Source organism: Drosophila miranda (genome assembly GCF_003369915.1).
Source record: "Drosophila miranda strain MSH22 chromosome Y unlocalized genomic scaffold, D.miranda_PacBio2.1 Contig_Y1_pilon, whole genome shotgun sequence".
Taxonomy (NCBI): domain Eukaryota; kingdom Metazoa; phylum Arthropoda; class Insecta; order Diptera; family Drosophilidae; genus Drosophila; species Drosophila miranda.
Window position 1 is genome coordinate 44,191,079 of NW_022881603.1, and position 27,243 is coordinate 44,218,321.

The window sequence follows — 27,243 nt, forward strand, 5'->3', positions numbered from 1 at the left end:
AGGGATATGGGGGGCCTATTCTTCTTCTTAGCCTTAAACTTCAACTTAGTTTCAAGTTCGCTTTTAATCGAAATGCATGATTTTCGGCTGTGTCGACAGGATGTTGAGCATTAATAATAAACTCTTTGATATATCTAAATAATTTTTCTTTATTTAAAATTTAAATTATAAACTAAATTTAGATGAATAGACACTTTATACAACATTTTAAACTTATTAATATATACCTACACGATTTACGATACACGATATAGGAAAAGCTTTAAATAATAGTAAAAATATGTGTAAATGCTGCAGCTGAGATGTGGTGGAGTGGTGTACAGGAGTGCCGTTTTGCTTATGTCTGGAAAGAGTGCACTGGGCAGGACTTACAATACATGGTACATATATGGATTGAAGAAAGTATATTTTATAATCTCAAGTTTCAAATCAAAATCTTTGTGCGTCTTCATGGTTTGCTGAGCTGGTAGTAATTAGTTTGGCCGTTCAAAAATTCATGTGAACAACCTATCGCTTACAATTAATTATTTTACAACTCATCAATAGTTTCTACTGCTGAACTGAATTGAAACTACATGGTCGGATAGTTGTGATTGCAACAAATGTGAACTGTGGTGTCCTACTCGGGTTATTTTATGTGCTTGAATAAATATCTATAATGTGGGCGTGGCAGGTTGCGACTTAGAATAACAGTAGTGCAATGTAGGCTAAATTTGAGATAGTTCAACTAAAATCAAAAGACTATTAACCGTCGGAGCTGTTCTATTGTAGGTATTCAATTCTCCTCTTTGCTCACTGCTTCACTGTACTCCACTTCGGAGAACGGTTATCTATGCGTCTTTTCACGGCTTAGAAGCGTTTCAGGAGCAGCGGCTTGTTCCTGTCGGAAAACGCCGTGTTAATCCACTTGATATCGGGCTTGGCAAAGCGCACCGTCTGTCCCTCCCCGCAGGAGTTCTCGGCGCTGAAAATGCCCTTGAGGCGGATACTCGACCCGCTGCCGCAGGCGAGCGCGCTCCCCAGATCGAATTGGCATGCATCAAACTTCGTGGCGCTGCATACGCTGGTGGCGTCCGCTGCGCACTCACTGCGTCCCTGCGACGATGTGTCAGTAACGTGCATGATTGCGCCTTCCTCGTGAACTAAGGGTGTGGAGAGTGAGTGGATACATATGTATGTGTGGACGCATGTCCGAACTTACTTGACAATGCCTGCTTGCCCCAGCCGGAGGTCACGCACTGTTCCGAGGCCTGGGGATCCGCGTCGCTGATGCAGATTGGCTGGATGTGGGTGGCGAACTCCAGGCGTTTATCCAGCCGAATAATGGCCAGGTCGTTAGCAGTGCTCGAGGAGGCATATGAGGGATGGACGTCAATCGACTTGGCCCCGGTCAGCTGGAAGGGCAGTGGCTCGTTTGTGCTTCCCAGCTCCCATTCTCCGGCCTTGATGCGGATGTCGTTAACTGGCAGCCTAAACGTGATTCGATGCTCATTGATATTGAAGAAATATTGCATGTAACATTCTTGTTCTTACCCGTTGACGCAGCTGGCGGTGGTCAGGACGAACTCGTCCCCAATGATGGCACCGCCACAAAGCAGCGTTTTGCTAGACTCCCGCAGTATCATTGCCTGCCATGGGATCTCGGCAAAGTTAGCATCCAGGTCCTTAATGCCAGTGGGCTTAGTGCTTCAAAAGAGAAAACAATACGACTATTGTATATTGCTGTTTTTGAGGTTAATCAATTTGTTTAGCTTACCGCTTATTTCTGGTGGCGCACACGCCGGCCAAGTTGACTGGCCACGGGTCTACGTAGTTCGGATCGCGGCAACATTTTCCAGGTGCTCCGCTCTCGGCCTGCAAGCAGTCGGTGAGGGGCACTCGGAAGGCCGCTTCCATGGGAGATAGCTCGACGGGCGTTTCGGAGAGCACACCGATGGCATTGCAGTAGTTTTCGTCCGTACAGACCAAGGCAGAGGCGCACTTGGCAAAGTATTTTGGTACATTTACGGTCTGTGGCGTTGGGAAGATCTGCGGCGACAGCTGATCCTCGCCGCGGTACACAGGCTTCTCATTAGATGGTTCCGGAACACGGTCCGGCTCGTAACGTGGATTCTCGCGGTGAGGAATCTCATTCACCGATACGGGAGGCAAATACTCGTTGGTGGGACGACGGGTCGATTGCGGCTGTGTCGGCTGTGGTCGGTAAGCGGGCTGCGTGGGCTGGCTTTGCGGGCGGATGGTAATGGGTGGCGGCTGATAGACGGGACGTCGTGTTGTCTGGGGGGTTGTTGGTACACCGGCCGACGAGTCGTCTGTGGTGGCAGGTACTCGTTAGTGGGACGAGTGGTGGGCAGTGGACGTAGGGCAGGCTGCGTTGTGCGGACGGCGGGCACCGTGGGATTGGTGGGCAGCGGGAACGTCTTGTCAGGCAGGTTAAATATGTATCCGTCTTCGGTTAGCGTTGTAGAGGGCATCCGGCAGCACACCTCGGGAGCGTAGCAACGGTTGGGCTGCAAGAAAAATTTGTGAAACAAAAAGGTTAGAGTAGGCTCGAGTGTATCGATGGGATGGGGGATAGGTGACAACGCACGCCATGTCACATAAGCTACCAGTTGGAGCCTCAGCACATCCAGCTACGTGCATGGTCGTTGTCGCGCTGCGGAGTCCGTGAATCAGCGCATTACAAATTACAGCAGCAGAAGTTCTGCTCACTGGCTGACTGGCAACGGACTGCTACCTGGTCATTAAAGCGGCTATGCCGTCTGGCTGTGAGTTGTCTATGGCTGTGCGGTTTCATGGTGCAATGCAATACGACACGTCGAGGGCGGGGACTTTGAAATGACTTTGACGCGACGCGACGCAGATGCGGTTGCAGTGACTGACGCGAGTGGATACTGATTCAAGTTTGTCGGCCGAGTCTATTGTTCGCTGAAGTTGTCACATTTTTGTGGGGGGTGTAGGTGGGGCCTTCTTCGCTACTAGCATACTTGAAGGTGTTCTCCCATAGCTAATTATTGTGGAAGGAGCTGATGACCAAATAAGTGTTAAATTTTGATTCTGATTCTGATTAATAGAGATGTACTGTATGTTCATATTCATCGACCTGTTAACGTTAACTGGTTAAATGATGTATAAATAGGCAATTAGTCACCTGGCAGAATTCAGAATACGGCTATATTTCGTCCATACATTCATACACACTTATAGTATGTGTGCTTTGAGAATGTATCAAGTTGCGGAACCATTAGAAATTACAATACAAATGCGAGATCATTTGCATATTTTTTAGCAGTAGAAAGATTTACAAACTCTGTTGGCCGGTTCGAGTTGCTGCCTGCTTACGCAATCAACGCGATAATCATCAGCACCAGAACCAGCACCAGACCAGTAGCACCACCAGCGCCCACCACAAAAGAGTTGAATTAAACGGCACCCCAAGCGCTCCCTCTCTTTCCTCGCTCCAGGCGGATTTTCACACGCAGCTTGAGCCCCAGTCTCGGCCCCAAGTCAAGATGTCAACGGGACAGGACCTTGGGCTTATTGTTTCGCGCAATTTATGGCTCGTAAGTCAGAGAGCAGCATCCGCCGTCGGCCGTAATGTAGGAGTAATGTGCTCATTTGTTGAAATTAAACAAAAAGTGATCCGTGGGTAGCTGATAAAGGCAGCAGCCGCGTGCTTATTGCTGACTGCTGATTGCCTGAAAGGCAAATTAATAATAATAATTATTAAAGTATATACGCTTCCGTTTGGCAAGTCTTGAGCAAGTCTGATCTGTCCCGTCCGGACCGGCTGAGCTTGGCCCAATTTCCGATCATTAATGGAAACCACCATTATCATACGCTGTCCTTCTGCTCCGGCTGACCCGCTTAATTTCTTAAAATTATCATTAGGCGCAACTGGCGACCCTCTGCGTAATTTTCATTAATTAAGAGTTAATCAAATGTTATCTTAATGTAGACATCACTCATCGCAGCGAAGAGGACCATACGCATTAAACTTTATATAACACACGAAATACACATTGTCCCAAAGGATGCCATACCTCAGCCAGAAATCGAAATAACGACCAATGACAATACCAGTGAGGGGAAATGGCAGGCCCAATCCTCGCCTCCAGATTTACTCTGCCCCGCTGTCGAGCTCCACCTGATCACCGATTACTTGGACTTGCTTGCCGCTGGTCTCTGCATTGCTTATGTCGTTGACATTGTCGCTGTATTTTTGGTTTTAGGTGCTTATGTCTCATAGATTGTCTGGCGCAATTTTAAAATAATGTTGCAATTACTATAAGCATATGATATACCAGAATGCCCGTGGATACTCGAATGTTTGAACATTTTTATACCCGATACTCAAAATGAGTATTGGAGTATATAAGATTTGTGGTAAAAGTGGATGTGTGTAACGTCCAGAAGGAATCGTTTCCGACCCCATAAAGTATATATATTCTTGATCAGCATCAATAGCCGAGTCGATTGAGCCATGTCTGTCTGTCCGTCTGTCCGTCCGTCCGTCTGTCCGTCCCTATTAGCGCCTAGTGCTCAAAGACTATAAGAGCTAGAACAACGATGTTTTGGATCCAGACGTCTGTGATATGTCACTGCTACAAAAATATTTCAAAACTTCGCCCCGCCCACTTCCGCCCCCACAAACGACGAAAATCTGTGGCATCCACAATTTTAAAGATATGAGAAAACCAAAAACGTAGAATTGTAGAGAATGACCATATCTTTAAGACTGCGGAATCTAAATTGGATCGTATTATTATTATAGCCAGCATCAAGAAAACAATTTCATTTTTTCTCGCCCGTCTCTCTCTAACACACACGTAGCATAGGCGGCTTTGCTTAGAGTAAAACATTAGCGCCTAGATCTCAGAGACTATAAAAGCTAGAGCAACCAAATTTGGTATCCACACTCCTAATATATCGGACCGAGACGAGTTTGTTTCAAAATTTCGCCACACCCCCTTCCGCCCCCGCAAAGGACGAAAATCTGGGGATATTCACAAATCTCAGAGACTATTAAGGCTAGAGTAACCAAATTTGGCATCCGCACTCCTGTTAGATCTCACTTTAAAACGTTTATCTCAAAATTTCGCCTTACCCCCTTCCGCCCCCACAAAGGACGAAAATCTGTTGCATCCACAATATTGAGGATACGAGAAAACTAAAAACGCAGAATCATAGATAATGATCATATCTATCAGATTGCTGAATCTGGATCAGATCAGATCATTTTTATAGCCAAAAGGAACAAATCAATTTGCACTGGCTACGCAGCCCCCGACGTCACGCTCAGACTGATTTTCTGTCTCTCTCGCACGCACTCTTTGTCGTGTCGTTCAATATTAGCGGCGTCTGCCGGAGGAGAGCCATACTGACTTAGTATCGGGTATAGCTGTAGAGTTGCGGTGTCCGTTGCAACTCACAACGTTCCCCCTCGTTTTTTATGGCTTTACCAAGTTCATAACTGGGGAAAATGATATGGGCTTTGGGCGATGGGCTATGGGTTATGGGCTATGGGCCATCATCCAGTTGGATGAACTGAGTCAATTCTTGCGACTGTACCCCTTGGCAGTCGCTGCCTGAAGGACAGGCCAAGCTCCAAGCCTATCTGAAGCTTCGAAATTTATGGCGAAAATGTTTCACAGCAAAGACGAAATTAGTTTTACGACCGCATTAATGTGCCACTAACACATCAATAAATTCCTAGAGCCTTGTTCTTCGCTTTTTCTGCCCGCAATTTATGCGCCTATAAAATTAGGCAATTTTCGATCTCTGGTGAAGAAGCTTCTGCGCGTCGACGTCGCTGTGGTCCCGGCCCTGAGTGCATGCAAGTCAGCAGTCGGTTGGAACACAAGTTTGCCGCTTAAGTCTTTTGTTTATGCGCCTGCACTGCAATTTATGCATAGGAGTCATAGACCAGGGGATCGGGTGTAAGTCAATAATTTACGACCAAACTGAATGACATATAATTCAGAAATGGGCGTAGCCTTACCAATAATACTAATGAATAATCTCTGAAGACATAACAGCATATATTAAAATTTGAGTATAATTCAAAAATGTGTCGTTAAAACCATTCATTAAGTTATGGTATGACAAAAGCGACATTGACATTGTATTGATCTGAAGCCCGGAGACGCAGACCAATAAAATCATAATAGGACTAAAAATTTTGTTAATTGTTATTATAGTAAAATTAAATGACAATAAAATAACAACCAAGCGAAGCGCCACGAAGAGTTACGTTACCAACAAGGCAGATCTGCACCAGTGACAACATAAAAGCGCTGACAACGACTTTCTGCCCGTGGTTTGTCCCCATCGCGATGGGGGCTGAACTCGAGTTCGACCTAGACCTTGGGTTGGCGCTCGCTTCGTTTCCCGCTCTACGTCACCCTCTGTTGTTGCTCTGCGTCCACTTAATGCTGACGCTCCGACAATCACGACCTGCTCTGTTCATTTGTGTGAGCCTTGGTATGTGTGCTCCTTCTTCCGACTGCTACAGGTTTTAAGTGGTGCATCAACCGACTAAATTACCCAAACTACCCCAAACCTGAGGTCACAACTACAATTTGTTATGTATTGCATCTACGGTACCACAGAAGAGACTTGAAGACGCTCACCTAATTGCCAGAATGAATATATCAGGCTTATCAGAGCTTAAAATTTGTCCAGCTAGACAGCCTTAAACCGGCTTTCTCAAAAAGCAGCGTTGTACACGCATTTGCGCGTAGGAAACGATACCCTAAATGGTAACTTTAATGGTGGATTTCACAAAATGTAAAACATGCAATCGAAGCCACAAACGGCCAGCCAGATCAGTCGGCCAGATCAGCCAGGCCGAAATGATAAATGGCCGGAGTGTAAGTATGCCCTATAATATTCATAATTATCAGTGATTTGGTGAGCCAGTGAAGGCTTGCGTGCTTCCCCGTTCATCGATCGAATCGACTCGACTCGACTCAACTCCAAATCCTCTTCCATTAAAACGATGTTCATGCTGGCTTGGGTATGTTATCGCGTCTGACAAACGCTTGGTATAAGGTCGCTCTGCATACTACATACATACATAATACATGCGTATATATGTATGTATGTACATATGATTGCTGTTTAAGTAGCATGTAAACATTAATTGATCTGATATGAGCATAATCTGGCAAATGTGGAAGTTGAGACTGAGTTGGCCCACAATGTCCAAGTCCACCTTGTGTGCCGGACCGGTGCCATGCCATGCCGATTTAAGAATCAATCTTAATGTACTGCCTTATTTGGAAGTCTCAATTCCTGTCAGTATCGTCCCAGTCTTGGCTTCAGATCCCAGCCCAAAACGACCTTGCGTGCATTCCTCGCATTTTCAACTGCTAAACGACTCAGGCCATTTCTCCTCCTTGCCTCTTGTAGGTCGGGAATACGACTTTGAGCAACTGGTTGCTAATACAGCTGTTGATGTTGGTCAGTTGGAGACTGATGACACTGCACCAGTGTGCATTTTGTAGTATGCCAAGCAATTGGCGTCAATGCCTGCATAACTTAACGAGTTCGAGGCAAGAGCACCTGAACGAGGGCCAACATGAAAGGCATTTTGGTCGGATGTTGTCGACACTAATTTACCCTATTCTTTAAATCTCGTCGACCGTTTCAGTTCAGCCTATGTATGTAGTATGTTTAATCTGTACTCCTATATAAAATCCATGTTCGCTGGCCCTTTCTTAGTAAAGATAGCTTGATAGGGTATCAAACGGACTTTTTCTAACAACTCTTAAAAATCGGAGCTAGAAGCCCAGACAAAAAAGTGTGGGCAATACTTTAGCCGTATCCATTGAGATAAATCGTTCAGTGTCACACTCAGTGAAAGCATAGTATACCCGTACAGTGCCTGAATACCGAGCAAAAAAACTAAAACGATTTTTCTTTAAGTGCGACCTGCAGCTGCAGGGATGTCCGTCTGGGCTGCAACATATTTCACTTGCCGCGTTGATTTTTTCAGGCGTTGCGTGCAACAACAACGTACGCAGCCGACCCGTTTTGTTGGCCATTGCATATAAACAAATTATGCAATTGCAATAGCCAGTTGAATATATCGAGACTTTCCTTTGCCTCTCTTTGTTTCGGCCTCCCAGACCCTCTCTTTGGCTGCCATACGCACTTGTATCTGGCGCTCTGGTAGGCCGTAATTTAACACTTTTTTGGCTTGAATGTATGTATATTGCGTTACTGGAAGGTAAGGTTCAACCGCATTCCAATTTGATTGCACCCGATGGCGTCAAGTTCGTTGCCTGAGTGCTGCGCATTAACATTTCCCCCTGTGGCAATGACAGTGCTATGTACGAGTACTTATGTATGTACATACATATGTACAATGTACATCCACATTGGGTATACCACACGCACATATGTATGTGCATATACAACCGTTATGAGAACGAATTAGGTAATACACTTATCGTAACGACAGCATCACGTCACCCGTCTAAGATTGCCAAGAGAATAACCACCCACTCGGCGCGTGGCGTTTGGGAGAATCTCAAGACGAAAATCAGAGCGCTGGCGATTAAAACTAATTGTGTGCTAATAAGCTGACGGGGCTTTGTGAGATTGTTTGGTTGTTGGGTCTTTGGGGCTTCCCCATGTGCTTGCTGTACCGGTGGGCTTGTGTAATACGCTGGGATCGGATCGGATCGGTGTGGTCGACTCTGATTCCTCCAAAACGAGGTGCATCTGCTTCTGCTTCTCCTCAGATCGCTTTGTTTCATATATCAAAGCGGTTTTACTCAGCTGGTCGTTTGTTATGCTTCTCAAACCGATTGCATGGGGAAACCCTGCATACTAAGTATCGTGTTTCTTGTGATCCTCCATCTGGGTTACCCAGATTTTTAATTGTCAGACAAAACTTACCCCTTGCTTCTTCACATAGTTGATGGAGCTGATCTCCCCGTTGCGGCAGTCCTCCTCTGGTGCTACACAATCCGAGTCGCGTGGACAGGTCGCGAACGGCTGAGGTGTGGTAGTCGTTGTGGTGGTGGTGGTGGTGGTGGGTGGTGCGCGGTAGGTGCAGCAAACGTTCGAGTCCGGCTCGCAGTTCTGTAAGACAAAGTGTGGCTGCGATGAATAATGTACCAAAGCGCAAGCGGTAAAGACACTCGCAGATTGACTTAAAGATAAGACACCCACAATCAATCAGCAGGCAATGCGATTGAGCCACTTGGGGCGTACTTGACCAGTGCAGCAGCCATGAATCGCTTGCCCCCTGCAGCATTAATTGAGAGACTGCGACTGCTGTCGTCTTTGTCAAAAGGTCACCAAAGTGCAGCCAATTGCATTAATGATGTGCTAAGAAGTGTTCAGCCAGGTGCCTGGGGCTGTGGCTGGGGCTGGCGCTGACGCTCTGCAGTTGCATTTGCATTGAACTTTGCCGCCGCGTGCTTGGAGACGTTCTACCAAACCTTCGCTGATGTCTTGCTAATTTTTTGCTTGCGCTGCCTTCGCTCTTCGTCAACTGGCATTTAGCAACTGGACAATTGCAAATTAATAACTTTGTTGGCTGCGGCCAAAGTTCAATAGCCATACATACTCGTTCTTAGGTGTCCGTGTGCGGCCAACGGCAGCCCGAGTGTACGTCCGCTCCTAGAAATACGAGTAGTATATTTCCCCAGATGTCCCCAGTGAGCCGAATATTAAAGAGAACAGTCCGAAGAACCCGTTCACAGTTGCTCTGAAGCTGCCACTCAATATATCAATCAGCCCCTGTTACAAATTAAACTGTCCACGTCTAATTTATTCCTGCCTTTATAGCCCAAAACAAGAAAATCTATAATCGGAAACCCATTTAAAAAAGCCGTGCGTAGTTCTGAAGAATGACCTTGAGTAATGAAGAGATTCAGCATGAGGTTTTATTCGAGCTAAGCATGCTAAATGGGTAATAAAAGAATGGGGTATAAAGCAATAACTTAAGTTTAAGCTCGGGTTTTTGAAAGTGCCTGGATCTGGTTTGTGGATGAATTGGGCATGGGATTGATGTTAATGCTGAGACCAAGGGGGGCATATCATTGGAGACATTTACCGCAAGTCTTCGAATCGATCGCTTATGGTAAAAAAGCGGATGAGGTTTTACTTGAGGCGGCTTCGCTTTTCCGTTTTACGGGACCGGAGCTGTAGCTGGAGCTGGAGACATATCTGACATTTATCTATACTATAGATTGTTCATTATGTGTGTGACGCACAGGTTGATAAACCCATGAACAGACGGAACAACTGGAAAAGATCCCCACACAAAAAGCGAACTTTTTGACATCATCGTCTGAAAAATCTGCGAGATTTCATTTCTATTTGTGTTCCTTAATTGCTTGGGTGTGCTGTGGCCGTAACATGCAATCGTTTCGATAATTATTCCCATCTGCTCACTCGAGTTCAAATATTTGTTCACATTCCTGGCTATTGACAAAATAACTTTGCATGCTAAGCATTGCGCATAGCTCCAGCTCCCTATAAAATGAGCCATTTTTCCCATCATTTCACATCAACACGGATGAGGTGTGCAAAAACCAGCGAATTTCCCGCGAACTTCTCGCTCCCCTTCCCCCAATTCTTTCTGCTGCACATCAGCAGTGAGTCAATGTCAAGATCGCACACGGCTTGGGATTGTTCAAACAAGTTACCTAGTTTGGCTAGACACTGGCTGATCGCTCTCCTGCTAGCTGGTCTGATCTGGTCTGTGCTGTGCTTGATCTTGTCTTGCTCGGTGGAACTAAGCGAGAGACGCCCACGGGTCGGGGTGACAATAGTTGGCTCAAAGTCTTTTCGCCTGCTGTTTTGTCCACAATTTGTGTGAGCAAACTGTTGCAAAGTTTGATGGTGTGAGTGGACATTAGGCGATTGTAGTAGGAGTAAATAACGCCAATTGCCATTTAATTCGGTCGGGAGTGTATGGCGATGGTGCAATCCACTTCAGAGACCTAACAGAGCATGCATCTATGCAGCGTTCTGTGCAGCTGAGATGGTCGCCAATAAAAACGTATTTCTTGTCTAGATTGGACTTGCCAAACTTGTCGCTGCACTGCGCTCCGCTGTGCAGGTCGGTCATTGGGTCAAATGAGTACTCAGCGCCGCAAGAGTCGCCGTCGCAGCTCCTTAGCTTCAATAATTTTTAATTAAAACGAGGGGGAACGTTGTGAGTTGCTGCGGACACCGCAACTCTACAGTTATACCCGATACTTAGTCAGTATGGCTCTCCTCCGGCAGACGCCGCTAATATTAAACGACACGACAAAGAGTGCGTGCGAGAGAGACAGAAAATCAGTCTGAGCGTGACGTCGGGCGCTGCGTAGCCAGTGCAAATTGATTTGTTCCTTTGATCCGATCTGATCCAGTTTTTGGTTTTCTCGAATGTGCAATATTGTGGATGCAACAGATTTTCGTCCTTTGTGGGGCGGAAGGGGGTGGGGCGAAATTCTGTTGCATCCACAATATATACCAAATACATACCAAATTTGGTTACTCTAGCCTTAATAGTCTCTGAGATTTGTGGATGCCCCAGATTATCATCCTTAGCGGGGGCGGAAGGGGGTGTCGCGAAATTTGGACACGAAACGGTCAAGGTCCGATATCACAGGAGTGTGGATACCAAATTTGGTTGCTCTGGCTCTTATAGGTTCTGAGATCCTTGAACTCATATTTTGCAATTGGCAAAGCCGACCATGAAACCTGTGTGTTAGAGAGAGACAGAGCGAGAAAGAATGAAATTGTTTTCTTGATTCTGGCTATAATAATTATACGATCTGGTTGAGATTTTACACTCTAGAACATATAGTCATCTTCTACGATTCTGCGTTTTTGGCTTTATCGTATCTTTAAAAATGTGGATGCCACAGATTTTCGTCCTTTGTGGGGCGGAAGTGGGCGGGGCGAAGTTTTGAAATATTTTTGTAGCAGTGACATATCACAGAAGTCTGGATACAAAACATCGTTGCTCTAGCTCTTATAGTCTTTGAGCACTAGGCGCTGAAGGGGACGGACAGACGGACGGACGGACAGACGGACAGATGGACAGACAGACATGGCTCAATCGACTCGGCTATTGATGCTGATCAAGAATATATATACTTTATGGGGTCGGAAATGATTCCTTCTGGACGTTAAACACATCCACTTTTACCACAAATCTAATATACACCAATACTCATTTTGAGTATCGGGTATAAAAAACATAATTCAGAAGTTTTGCAATGTGCAGTATGCGGTTTATGAGAAATAAAATGCATATTTTATATCTAACTGCTACAAGATACTTCATTAGGTGTCCGTCGGCGTCGGCCATAATCATAAGAGTTGCCTATTGCGTCCCCAAGAATGTCAGTATGCCCAAAATGACTTGCACAATTTCACATCGTGGTACGAGCACTCGAGCACCCTTTTCCCGTCCTTCCCCTACTGTGCATCATCGGCGTCATCAGATTCATATGCACCTCCAAACAGCAGTGGGGAGGAAGCCCACAAGAAAAGAGAAATCCGCAGCTCAATTGCAGACTAGGCTCGCGCACAGGCACACGGGCACACAGTCACACAGTCAGGAGACACAGTGTGTATTCTAGTGAGTGCGGTCGTGTTTTTAAATCGTTCCGTATAATTCAGTGGAAAACGTCGAAAGTTAGCCTGGAAAATAGGCAAAGAGTAGTTAGCGCGAGCCATAGTAGTGCTGCTTTACTTACCTGCGCGGAACGCATGTCCGCAAGCAGAGAAGCGGCCACCTGGCCAATAGTACTGGCCGAAATCCCAGTGGGACGCCGTCGAGCCCTAGGCCGAAGGGGGGGAAAGGATCAGCAGGTAAGTGCCTGTTTTCCTATTCTTCTTCGCTGTGATTCTCGGCGCCACTTGTTGGTTGCTGCCTTCTTTTTGTTTTTGGGCAAAATTGGCCAAGCACACCGCAAGTGGTGTTGGATAACGACGGAAGAACAGCTGACTGGAGGCACGGAGCTAAGTGCTGGAAAACGACAGCGTCTGGCCAATAGAGGGCGCGGCCACAGCAACCTGAGTTGCCAGATCAACGGCCAGATCGGAGATGAGCGATCAGCGGGAACAAGCTGCGGCTTGCAGCACTCCGCTGACAAGCTCATTCGCCTGGGATGAGGAGAATCCCTTTCGCCGGAAAAATGCTCTGGCGCGATCGCCAAACCAGCCGGCGGAAGCAGTGGAGGAGCGCGCAAGATCCTCTCCTCCAACGCTGCAGCGCCACAAGAGTATCAAGCAGACCCGAAGGAGAGGGCCATGGCGCATTTGGCGAGCTTGGGCCAAAAGGCCAGAGAGTTGAGGAAGCTGATGGTGCTCCCAAAGAGGTCCATCACGAACCCAATGAGGGATCTGGTGGATGAGATCGAATATCTGCAGCGAGAGTTGGAATCGTGCTGGCAGGCGATCTCTGCGGAGCAGGCTGTAGCCAAGGTTACACAGCCGGAAGTGACGGAGAGGGCGGGAAAGAGGGCACGGCCAGAGCCCAGGAACACCACCCACCCGTCCCCGTCCCCGTCCCCAAGGCCGAAGAAGCCAAAACATGGACCCAAAAAGTAAAAAAAAACGGAGAAGAAGCCGCAGGAAGGCCAAATGAGGGACGCCGTAGCTCGCAAGGGACCGGAGGACGACCCAAAGGATCGAGAGGTGGGGTGGGTGAAGGTCTTAGCTAGGCAAAGGCCAAAGCCAAAGCAGCAGCAACGACCAAGACCGCCACGCAGCGATGCAATAGTCATCGCCGCCACCAGCACTGTCTTATATGCAGACATTCTAAGGAAGGTCAAGACAGAGCCAAGTCTTAAAAAGCTAGGGCAATCGGTGCAAGGGGTGCGACGCACAGCAAAAGGAGAGCTGTTGCTGATGCTGGAAAAATCGGCGGACCCGAGAACCCACGAGATGCAGGCAGCAGTCAAGGAAGCGCTAGGAAGCACGGTTGAAGTAAGGAGTCTTACCGAAACTGTCATCTTGGAGGTAATGGACATAGACGAAGTGTCCACACAAGAGGAAGTCCTAGCGGAACTCAAAGCGCAGGCAGGGGTGGAAATCTGCGAGGCCGCAGCCATCTCCATCAGACCAGCCTATAGGAGCACGCAGACCCTGACTCTGAAAGTTCCACCGGCTATAGCAAAGCCCCTCCTGGAGAAAGGAAGAATTCGCCTGGGGTGGGGGTATTGCAGAATACGACCCAAGTCAACTCCCCGAAGATGCTACAAGTGCATGGAGTTTGGCCACATCGCGCCTAATTGTAAGAGCAGCCAAGACTTCACGAAGTGCTGCTACAATTGCGCAGGAGCCGACCACCAGGCCAAAGATTGCAAAGACGAACCAAGTTGCATTCTTTGCAAGCGCCACCGGGTGAAGGACCCGAAGCACCAAACGACGAGTTTGAGGTGCCCGCAGTACCAAAAGGCGATGCAGCAAATGAAGGATAGATGAAAATCATCCAACTAAACCTCAATCACTGCGAGATGGCACAGCAGCTGCTGGACCAGACCATAAGGGAGCACCGTATTGATGTAGCAGTCATAAGCGAGCAATACCGGAATCGCAACTCGGGAGAGTGGATTGCTGACTCGAGCAAGAAGGCAGCGATATGGAGCTGTGCGAGTCCCACACAGCAACTACTGCAAACATACGTCGGAGACGGATTCGCCAGAGCCCGGATAAATGGAGTGCACATATATAGCTGCTACCTGCCCCCGAGCCTCAGCCTACAGCAGGCGACGCAGGCACTGGAAAGGATTGCTGAAGATGCGCGGGAGAAACACCCTACGCTCATAGCCGGCGATTTCAACGCTTGGGCGACGGAGTGGGGATGCCCGAGAACGAACGCAAAGGGACAGGCGCTCTTAGAATGCTTTGCGACGTTGGATGCCGTACTGCTGAACACAGGCACACAGCAGACGTTCGGCAGAGCTGGAACGGGGTCTATAATAGACCTTACGTTCGTGAGCAGCAGCCTCAGCCGCAGGACAACGTGGGAATTTAGTGGCTTATACACCGGGAGTGACCACCAAGTCCTCATATGTGAAATCCAGGAAGCGGGCGTTCATCGGCAAGCAGATCGGTTATAAGACCGAAACGCTAGAGCCGGATATGGTCCGGGCCATGTTTGAGGACTACGAGACCAACGGTACGGCTGAAGAGAGAGCAAGCCAACTGGCTATACATACGCTGGAAGCATGTGATGCCTCCATGCTAAGGAAAAGAAGAAGCCTGAACAACCGCAGGCCAACGTATTGGTGGAACAATGCAATAGGTAGCGCCAGGCAGGAGTGCCAGCGGAAAAGACGACTATACCAGCGTTCAAAAGGTTCCCCGGAATTCGATAGGCTCCAAGGAGAATATAAGGAAATCAGACGCTGCTTGAAGAGGCAGATCAAGGATGCCAAGCGCAAATGCTCCGAAAAGCTCTGCGATGACGCAGATGCGAACCCTTGGGGCTACGCATACAGGCTGGTAATGAAGAGACTGCTAGTGTTCAGTCCCCCGCCGCCAATGTGTGCAGATCTGCTGGTTAACATAGTAGAAACCCTATTTCCAGAGAAAGTGGCAGCCCAGAGGGTGATGGATAGAATACCGCCACCTGAAATAGAAACCAACACGGGAGCAGAAGTCCTCGAAGCTCTACAACGGATCAAGAACGGCAAAGCACCAGGACCTGATGGGGTCCCAAATGCCGTTCTCCGCACGGCTATTGAGACCAATCCACAAATGTACGTGGATTTATTGAATGCGTGCATGTCCGAAGGGACCTTCCCCAGACCATGGAAGCGACAGCGGCTAGTCCTCTTACCCCAGGGGAACAAGCCGACCGAGGAGCCATCATCCTATAGACCACTCTGCATGCTCGACACAGTGGGTAAGATCCTCGAGCGCATAATCCACACCAGGCTGGAGAAGGCAGTAACGCGTCAGCTCTCACCGAGACAGCACGGGTTTCGCAAAGGCAGGTCCACGGTGGACGCAATCGGCGAGGTATGTGAGATAGCAAAGCGAGCTATCGATGGCACCCGATGGATGTACGGGACCAAAGAGTATTGCATAGTGGCAACACTCGATGTCCAAAATGCATTCAACTCTGCCAATTGGGATCACATACTAGAAGAATTGAGAAACTTTCAAGTACCGCCGTATCTGTAGAATATCATCGCGGACTACCTAAGAGACTACTATTAGTAAACCTCCCATCCTTAGTTAACCGTAGAAAAATGCTTGGTGTGATATTTATGCACAACTTGATCAGGGGTGACATAGACAGCCCTGATCTGTTGAGCCGCATAAACTTCACGATTCCTATTAGACTGACTAGAAATTTTATACCGTTGTTCCTTCCACTTTGTAGATCGAATTATTCCTTGCATGAACCGTTTAGGGTCTTATGCTCGGATTATAATTCCCTCTACCATATTATATCCACCACTAATTCTCTTCCTCTTATTAAATTATTAATCCTTACACACCTTTCTATTAATTAGTAACTGTAGTGGTATTTGTACTTTGATTGCATGCTTAGTTTCTTAGTAAGTTTAGTACTAATTTTCCTCGAATGTTAGTCTAATAGCTATCTTTCTTGCATGTTCGCGTTTGGTTCGGCTACGCACCGCGCGTCATGCGGCAGCGCCCCTCGGTCGGTTGGGCGGGAGGAGGGCTGCGTTTTGCCTGGGATCCGCGCGTAACAGCCTTCTGCTGGTGTCACACGGGCCACTTGACGGTGCAGTAACTGCATCGCCTCTTGAAAGATGCAGTCATTGCATGTCAACGTCCACAAGACCGAGTGCTCATATATGAGACGGATAAGGGGACACGTGAGCACCAAATCACTGGAGGAGTTCCCCAAGGATCGGTCCTCGGCCCGCTGCTGTGGAACATCATGTATGATGGAATCCTCAAGATGGATATGCCAATGGGCGCCACGGTGATAGGCTTTGCCGACGACATAGCAATAGTCGTAGTGGCAAAACAGAAAGAAGCGGCGGAAGAAATCTGCAACGACGCGGTAGAGAGAGCCAGAACATGGCTATCAGGGAGGGATCTCTCATTAGCCACCCACAAAACGGAGGCGGTGCTCATAAGCAGCAGGAAAGTAGTGGAGACGGCCACGATCCGAGTAGGAGACTGCACTATTAGCTCCAGTCCAAGCCTGAAGTACCTGGGGGTCATTATTTTCCACAGACTCAGCTTCAAGCATCACATGGCGTATGCAAGCAGCAAAGCAGGAAAGACGGCAGTGGCCCTATCCCGCATCATGGCCAACACCGGAGGCCCGAAACAGCCAAGGCGAAAGCTACTAGCGAGCGTAGTTGGCTCAACGCTAATGTACTCTGCACCAATATGGGTTGATGCAATGAAGCATAAAACATATGCCCGAGAATGCAACGCAGTCCAGAGGCTGTGTGCCCTGAGGGTGTGTTGCGCATTCAGAACGGTATCCCAAGACGCCGCACTTGTGGTAGCAGGAATGATTCCCATCCATCTGCTGGCAAGAGAAGCCGCAAGAATCAGGGCACAGCGAACCCTGGGGACTACGGACCAGGACACCAGAGGTGCCTTAAGGCAGCGCACAATCCTACAATGGCAAGATTCGTGGGATAACAGCAGCAAAGGGCGATGGACCCATAGGCTAATCCCAGACCTGAAGAGTTGGCTGAACCGTAGCCATGGACAAGTGGAGTATCACCTGACACAACTGCTGACACGGTTGCTTTAAAGCCTACCTGCATAGGTTTAAGCACGAGGACGACCCCTTCTGCGTGGTCTGCGCAGGGGTCATCGAAGACGCAGAGCACTGCTTCTTCGAATTTTTAAAATTTCGGCAAGATCGAGAGGATCTAAGCAACAAGCTTGGAAGAATGCCAGCGGTGACAAACCTGGCAGAATGCCTGCTGGAGTCGGAAGGAAACTGGGCCGCGATTAGATTCATGGCCGTAACTATGGCAACCAAACTGCGTCGCGAAGAAAGAGCACGCAATGCAAGGAGATAAAGGATAAAGGAGATTATTAAGAGAAGAGCCCTACGGGCATCTCCCCCCGGCGAAGTAATATCTGGCGACAGTACCGCCGGGATCCGGGATAGGTGTGGTTGGTTTTAGAGCGGTTAGAGTCCCTCACTTCGGCTTCGGCTGAGTCGGCATGAAGCTTTCTTGTAGTCACACAACAACAAAAAAAAAAAAAAAAAAAAAAAAAAACGAGGGGGAAAGTTGAGAATTGCTGCAGACACCGCAACTCTTCGGTTATACCCGATACTAAGTCAGTATGGCTCTCCTCCGGCAGACGCCGCTAATATTAAACGACACGACAAAGAGTGCGTGCGAGAGAGACAGAAAATCAGTCTGAGCGTGATGTCGGGGGCTGCGTAGCCAGTGCAAATTGATTTGTTCCTTTTGGCTATAAAAATGATCTGATCTAATCCAGATTCAGCAATCTGATAGATATGCTCATTATCTATGATTCTGCGTTTTTAGTTTTCTCGAATGTGCAATATTGTGGATGCAACAGATTTTCGTTCTTCGTGTGGGCGGAAGGGGGTGGGGCGAAATTCTGAGATATACGTTTTATAGTGAGATCTAACAGAAGTGCGGATACCAAATTTGGTTACTCTAGCCTTAATAGTCTCTGAGATTTGTGGATGCCCCAGATTTTCGTCCTTTGCGGGGGCGGAAGGGGGTGTGGCGAAATTTTGACACGAAACGGTCAAGGTCCGATATCACAGGAGTGTGGTTACCAAATTTGGCTGCTCTGGCTCTTATAGGTTCTGAGATCCTTGAACTCATATTTTGCAATTGGCAAAACCGACCATGAAACCTGTGTGTTAGAGAGAGACAGAGCGAGAAAGAATGAAATTGTTTTCTTGATTCTGGCTATAATAATTATACGATCTGGTTCAGATTTTGCACTCTAGAAGATATAGTCATCCTCTACGTTTTTGGTTTTATCGTATCTTTTAAAATGGGGATGCCACAGATTTTCGTCCTTTGTGGGGGCGGAAGTGGGCGGGGCGAAGTTTTGAAATATTTTTGTAGCAGTGACATATCACAGAAGTCTGGATCCAAAACATCGTTGCTCTAGCTCTTATAGTCTTTGAGCACTAGGCGCTGAAGGGGACGGACGGACGGGCGGACGGACGGACGGACGGACGGACAGACGGACAGACAGACAGGGCTCAATCGACTCGGCTATTGATGCTGATCAAGAATATATATACTTTATGGGGTCGGAAACGATTCCTTCTGGACGTTACACACATCCACTTTTACCACAAATCTAATATACCCCAATACTCATTTTGAGTATCGGGTATAAAAACAGTCACACAGTCACACAGGCACACGGGCACAGGTGGACGAGACAACCGAGCATCAATGGAGAAGCATTGCCCTGCGAATGTCTTGTTTGTGTTATTTATGAGCGCGAAGGGCTACGACGCCACTGAAAAATATGCAAAGCAGCGGCAGCTTTTTTACATACGTTTATGTGGAAGCGAAGCCAACTTGGCGAGGGGCAATTAAACATGAACTTCGCTTTTTACTTTCTGGGATTACGACATTCCCATCCCGGACTGGGCAGCGGAGCACAGAGCAGCGCGTACAAATGCGCGCATACGAGTATGTGATTCGGATTTCGGTAATGAAAAACCGGAAAATAACGGTAACTGTGCCAAACAACCCAGCTCGTATAGGCCCCACCGATCAGCCGCAGATCAGGCTGGCTAATCAAGCAACAACTACGACTGCAATATTTTACGCGTTATCGCTGAGGACGGGATTTTAATTTTTTGATTGTAGGGCTGATGCGGATCGGTCGAGCACGCTGGATCTGTTAGGGTCGGATGTCGGGGAGCTGGGGCAGCTTGTCAAGCGCAAGCTCATACTAAATTTATTGTTGTTTTTGCGTGGTTGCCAAAACCCAAATCAATGTCCATTATGCAATAGATAACTGGATAAATTGAAAGCGAATGAATGAGTGCCCCAGGTTAGAGAGTGGTCCAGCGCACGACCGTTGCTTGGGTGGGATTGGGGCTTACCTGGATCTTGGGCAGTTGCTGCGTGTAGTATCCGTTTTGACATTGACCCTGACGCACACATTGCTGGCCTGAGGCGCACTTCAGGAACTCCTTTGGCGGCAGGTATGTGGGGCCCTGGAAGGGCGAGGATTGGCGGCTGATGATGGCGTGATTCAGGAAGACGTTCGATGCGGCGTTCACGGAGAAGTGGGACTCCTGGTGCTCCTTAACGCCGTTCTTGTACTGCCTGTTGAGAAACATGTTGCCCTGGTAGTCGGCACGGGCCAGAGCCAGCGCCAGCATCGCCATGGAAAGGACGACTGCGAACTGTTCTCGAAATCGGAACATGGCTTTTGCTTTCACTTTGCTCTGTGTTGCTACGAAAAACCTGCGGAGAAGACAATATTTCGATTAACAGCGGCCAATAAGCTGCATTTGTATGTACCTAAGTATAAAGGCTAAGAGTCGGACAAGAAGGTGCCAGTGACAATCAAGAATATACAGAGTGACTCGCGTAATCGATTGAGCAGTGTTTCGTCATCGTCAAGATGCAAACAGCGTCATGACAACATTTCGCGACGGGATCGTGAAAGCCCCATACAAGTCGAAAAGCTGGATATGCGAAGCCACCCGAGTATTTGTCAGCTATGGAGTGGACGTTGACATGCAATGACTGCATCTTTCAAGAGGCGATGCAGTTACTGCACCGTCAAGTGGCCCGTGTGACACCAGCAGAAGGCTGTTACGCGCGGATCCCAGGCAAAACGCAGCCCTCCTCCCGCCCAACCGACCGAGGGTCGCTGCCGCATGACGCGCGGTGCGTAGCCGAACCAAACGCGAACATGCAAGAAAGATAGATATTAGACTAACATTCGAGGAAAATTAGTACTAAACTTACTAAGAAACTAAGCATGCAATCAAAGTACAAATACCACTACAGTTACTAATTAATAGAAAGGTGTGTAAGGATTAATAATTTAATAAGAGGAAGAGAATTAGTGGTAATATGGTAGAGGGAATTATAATCCGAGCATAAGACCCTAAACGGTTCATGCAAGGAATAATTCGATCTACAAAGTGGAAGGAACAACGGTATAAAATTTCTAGTCAGTCTAATAGGAATCGTGAAGTTTATGCGGCTCAACAGATCAGGGCTGTCTATGTCACCCCTGATCAAGTTGTGCATAAATATCACACCAAGCATTTTTCTACGGTTAACTAAGGATGGGAGGTTTACTAATAGTAGTCTACTAGAGTAAGATGGGAGTCTTACACCCGCATCCCAGTTAAGGCCCCGCAGAGCAAAGAGTAAAAAGTTTTTCTGTACTGATTCTATACGGTCCTGGTGTACTTTGTACTGAGGGCACCATACACAGGAGCCGTATTCTAAGATCGGACGAACAAGCGAGGTATAGAGAGTCTTTGTTATATAGGGGTCGTCAAATTCCTTTGACCACCTCTTTATAAACCCAAGCACGACCATGGCCTTATTTACCATGGTAGAAATGTGTTCGGAAAACTTTAACTTGGGGTCTAACATAACACCCAGATCATCCACCAGGGTAATTCTCTCAAGAGATGGAGATGGATGATATTATGGAGGATATTCCATAGATGATGGGGCAGACAGTCGAGCCCGAGATCGCGATATCGATGGCAAATGGCACTTGCTGCTCCGCCAACACTGAAGACGAAGTAGCTTGTCCAAAGGAGGAGCTTAAGTTAACTCAAGACAACTCGTACTGGCGCGGTTGGGTGTGAGATTACCGGTCCCTCCTCCTTCCTCCCTCCACCCAGCTCCCAGCTATCCGCTACCCGCTCCCCACCGGTTCTCAGACATCTAAACACTTTTGCAAAATGTATGCATCATAGTACTACACATGCGTGTGTGTAGACACGAGTACGTGAGCTTCTTAGTCGGATAAACGACTTCTCTGGTGGCCCCGCTACTGCTGTCTGCTGTCTGCTCTGAAGATCTGAAGAAGCGTACGTTACGCAAAGGGGCGGCAGTCGTTTGGTGTTTAGAGCGTCAATTTCATAATTGACGATATTTTATTATATGTATAGCATGAGCCCCCTCCCATACGGAAAGACTGGCAGTACTGGCAGAGTTGTGATGACTGAATTTGAGTTGGTTAGCCGAGGAGCTTTGCTGGTGGTTTCCCACAATCAGATCCGGATAAGCATGATTTGCCAAAATCTATTCTGAGTCAGGCCGAGTTAAATCAATGTCTCAGGTATCTTGGCTCATAAATCGTCAGCCTGATTGTTTTAGCCAGCAAGAGCTGGTGAAATTTGCATGTGACCATAAACAAAATCTCAACAAGAACTAAGCCGAGCTTGTGTCCAATCGCTAAATCGATCTCTGAGCCAAATTGCGGGATGCGTTCGGCGTGCGTCAAACCTAAAAATAGTTGGATATGAACTAATTAAATTGCTGGTTTTTACCAAAAAAAATTTGCATAAAATATTTTCAGAGTTTCTTTGAGTCATTTGATTGACCAGACTATTAACTTTTGCCTTGGACTTAGAAATTCTGCGAATTTCTACTTTCTATTTCATGAGCTTAGAATTTATTGAGTTGCGTATAATATTTTTTCCTCATATACATATAAATATACATATATGTACATACATATGCGCAGTCAAAAATCTACCCGCGGCTACCACAAACGATTCATGGACACACTTTCAGCGGGAATTGATGGACGTCCAGACCGAGGGGAAAAACAAAAGACTCGAAAAGCGACAAACTTTCTTGAGGCTCCAATCGGGGCCTGTTAACTTATTGAATCTCAAATCGTCATTGGCAAATAGCTTAGACCTTCTAATCCCATGTTCGTAAAACTCTTCTTCCTTCTTCAAGAACTCGTTCGACGCATCTAGGTTTTATAGGTACTATACATACATATGTACATATATGCACATATGTACATACATACATATGTAGGCAAATTGTCTTTTGTTTTGTGCTGGTACGATTAGTAATTAAATGCCCATGCCATTGCTGTGTATAAGTTACAGCATCTGTGGTGTCTACTGCCGCTGTTCTGTGGCCGCTTTTCACATAAATTAAAACTGCAGATTTTTGCGCTGCTGTATTTTGCAACAGTGCAACAAAACACAAAACAATCAACTGCAAAGTTCAGATCGCATCTCCAACAAATAAATTTCCAGCACTCCAACCAACGGTCGAAATGGTTGCATGAGACAGACAAGAAACTGCGGAATGGGGAGAGGGTAGAGGGGTGGACAGACAAGGGTGGACATGCAGACAGGCAGAGGCAGGGCAGGGACGGGACTAGGCATCCGCAGAGAAGCGACAACTGCAACTGAATCAATGAAACTATCCATCAATCAATTAACTGCAGATGAATTTAATTTCTAGCCACAAAAGGCTGCTGCAGCACAATTTATACTCGTACTTATAGTAGCGGTATAAATTGCAGCATCTGTGGCTGATCCTATATCGAGGTCAGGGCACACTAGGGATTCGCTATTCTCGGACGTCCTTTGGATTTTCAATTCACCACCAATTGGCCAGTCACTTTTTCCGTTCGTTAAGAGTCTGCGGCTGTGGCTGAGCAGCTTTCATTGAACTTGGGTCTGAGCACTTTTTGCATATGGCACACCGATAACTTTACTAAATCTATTGACGCCGTCGCTTACACTGAAAAAATCCAGACACCTCTCGACTCGAGCGCGCGTACGATCAGCTTGAAAATAATTGTGAATATTTTACCAAGATCGTCTGTTTTATATGTACCAAGCAGGCGCTGCTTGTGTTGCCGCCGCTCCGCTGCCGCTGCCGCAGCCTCAGCCGTTCGCAGCCGCCTCAAGCAGCGCAGAAGAGGTACGAGTAAACGATACGCTTGCAGCTCAGCCAGCAGATGAGTCAACTCCAACGCCAACGCTGAAGCTGACGCCAACGCCAACAGCGAAGCTCACTCTCATGCTTACTTTCGTTTTGTTGTCTCTGAGAGTAAGCTCCAAAAGTTGGATCTCGGCGCGGTCGTGCTCTTGCTTTGCCCCTGGAAGCCGCAGCAGCGTGTTGAGAGTTGGCATCTCTTTGCTTACTGTATTTCACTATGCGCATTCCCAGCAGCTTTCCGCTTGGCCAGAGACTTAATTTGTTTTCGCCTGCTTTTGGCTTTGCCATTTCAGTGGGCTTTACATTTTTATTAGTAGTATTTTTGGCTCTCTCGATTTATGGTGTCCGCAGAACACTTTTTGTGGCATTAAAGTATTATTATATTTCGAGTCTCGTAGTAAATTAAAGGCACTATAATGAAATGGCGGAAAAACCAATCCGGGTAGTTCTAGGCACTGGCCATCGTCAACAAATTGCCTTGCTGGGATGCTGCTGAATCATATACTAAACGAGGGGGAACGTTGTGAGTTGCTGCGGACACCGCAACTCTACAGTTATACCCGATACTTAGTCAGAATGGCTCTCCTCCGGCAGACGCCGCTAATATTGAACGACACGACAAAGAGTGCGTGCGAGAGAGACAGAAAATCAGTCTGAGCGTGACGTCGGGCGCTGCGTAACCACTGCAAATTGATTTCTTGCTTTTGGCTACAAAAATGATCTGATCTGATCCAGATTCAGCAATCTGATAGATATGGTCGTTATCTATGATTCTGCGTTTTTAGTTTTCTCGAATCTGCAATATTGTGGATGAAACAGATTTTCGTCCTTTGTGGGGGCGGAAGGGAAGGGGCGAAATTCTGAGATATAAGTTTAATAGTGAGATCTAAGAAAAGTGCGGATACCAAATTTGGTTACTCTAGCCTTAATAGTCTCTGAGATTTGTGAATATCCCCAGATTTTCGTCCTTTGCGTGGGCGGAAGGGGGTGAGACGAAATTTGGACACGAAACGGTCAAGGTCCGATATCACAGGAGTGTGGATACCAAATTTGGTTGCTCTGGCTCTTATAGGTTCTGAGATCCTTGAACTCATATTTTGCAATTGGCAAAACCGACTATGAAACCTGTGTGTTAGAGAGAGACAGAGCGAGAAAGAATGAAATTGTTTTCTTGATTCTGGCTATAATCATTATACGATCTGGTTCAGATTTTGCACTCTAGAAGATATAGTCATCCTCTATGATTCTGCGTTTTTGGTTTTATCTTATCTTTAAATATGTGGATGCCAAAGATTTTCGTCCTTTGTGGGGCGGAAGTGGGCGGGGCGAAGTTTTGAAATATTTTTGTAGCAGTGACATATCACAGAAGTCTGGATCCAAAACATCGTTGCTCTAGCTCTTATAGTCTTTGAGCACTAGGCGCTGAAGGGGACGGACAGACGGACGGACGGACGGACGGACAGACGGCCAGACGGACAGACAGACAGGGCTCAATCGACTCGGCTATTGATGCTGATCAAGAATATATATACTTTATGGGGTCGGAAACGATTCCATCTGGACGTTACACACATCCACTTTTACCACAAATCTAATATACCCCAATACTCATTTTGAGTATCGGGTATAAAATGCGACATCTGTCAAGGGTAAACTCTCATACGAAATTAGGCCCGAACACAGAACACATATTTATATATCTATTTGTCTGGCTTGGGCTGGGCTGAAAAGTCTTGGACGCTATCAATAATACCTTGGTGTGGAGAAATTGGATCCGAATCAGAGCGCTAAGAAATCCGAATCCGTTCCACTAAAACAATGTTCATGGTCGCTTTTCCACAAATCTCAGAGACTATTAAGGCTAGAGCAACCACATTTGGTATCCTCACTCCTGTTAGATCTCACTATAAAACGTTTATCTCAAAATTTCGCCCCACCCCCTTCCGCCCCCACAAAGGACGAAAATCTGTTGCATCCACAATATTGCAGATTCGAGAAAACTAAAAACGCAGAATCATGGAGAATGACCATATCTATCAGGTTGCTGAATCTGGATCAGATCGGATCATTTGTATAGCCAAAAGCAAGAAATCAATTTGCAGTGGCTACGCAGCGCCCGACGTCACGCTCAGACTGATTTTCTGTATCTCTCGCACGCACTCTTTGTCGTGTCGTTTAATATTCGCGGCGTCTGCCGGAGGAGAGCCACACTGACTAAGTATCGGGTATAAATGTAGAGTTGCGGTGTCCGCAGCAACTCACAACGTTCCCCCTCGTTATACCCGATACTCAAAATGAGTATTGGGGTATATTAGATTTGTGGTAAAAGTGGATGTGTGTAACGTCCAGAAGGAATCGTTTCCGACCGCATAAAGTATATATATTCTTGATCAGCATCAATAGCCGAGTCGATTGAGCCATGTCTGTCTGTCCGTCTGTCCGTCCGTCCGTCTGTCCGTCCCTATTAGCGCCTAGTGCTCAAAGACTATAAGAGCTAGAGCAACGATGTTTTGGATCCAGACTTCTGTGATATGTCACTGCTACAAAAATATTTCAAAACTTCGCCCCGCCCACTTCCGCCCCCACAAAGGACGAAAATCTGTGGCATCCACATTTTTAAAGATACGAGAAAACCTAAAACGCAGAATCGTAGAGAATGACCATATCTTTTAGACTGCAGAATTTGAATAGGTTAGGTGTATGAACCGTCGCGGGAGTGTTTAGGTGGTTTTAAAGTCCCCGAGAATCGAGGTGGCCAGCAGTTCCTGTGGCGTCCTTTTGGAGGCATCTTCCAGTGGGGCGCCCAGGGATCTCCTCCTTGCCCTTGAGAGAGCCGGACAGTAGCAGATGAGATGTTCCAGGGTTTCGATAGCCCCAGGTTCATCACATTTCCTACAACTGTCTCTGTTGGTGATGCCTAGCTTAGCTGCATGTGCAGCAGCCAGACAGTGACCTGTAAGTATTCCCACTAGCAATCTACAGTATTTTCGTGGTAGGTGCAGTAGGTAGTGGCTAAGTTTCTTGTTGCGTTCCTTGCACATTATCTTCGAGGTTTTGCAGGTGGTGGTACTGTTCCACCTGTTATCAGTCTGTGTTCTAGCCTGCTTCTCTAGATCGCATTGCAGCGTTCTAAGGGAGACAGGCACGTTCTCGGTTCTCCTATTCTCCAGCCCGACGCCTTCCTTAGCTAGTACCCCCGCCGCTTCGTTTCCTTCGATGCCCTGGTGGCTGGAAACCCAATAGATCCGCACTGTCTTTGTCGTGCTTAGGATGGCTAATGCCTCCCTGCTCGCCAAGACACTTCTGGAACTGACCGCGGACGACTGCATGGATCTTATCGCCGCTTGGCTGTCGACGA

At 47.2% G+C, this 27,243-nt stretch overlaps 1 protein-coding gene across 1 annotated transcript; it reads right to left on the reverse strand.

Moving 5' to 3' along the window:
• Positions 1-229: 229 nt before the first annotated feature.
• On the reverse strand, positions 230-23,733 carry LOC108160846 (inactive serine protease scarface). The gene is given in 8 exon segments (XM_017295101.2): positions 230-1,142; positions 1,202-1,470; positions 1,534-1,686; positions 1,757-2,283; positions 2,286-2,510; positions 8,908-9,093; positions 20,036-20,402; positions 23,684-23,733. Coding segments are annotated over 7 exon segments (1,980 nt in total). The 5' UTR covers positions 20,363-20,402; positions 23,684-23,733; the 3' UTR covers positions 230-849.
• Positions 23,734-27,243: the final 3,510 nt, after the last annotated feature.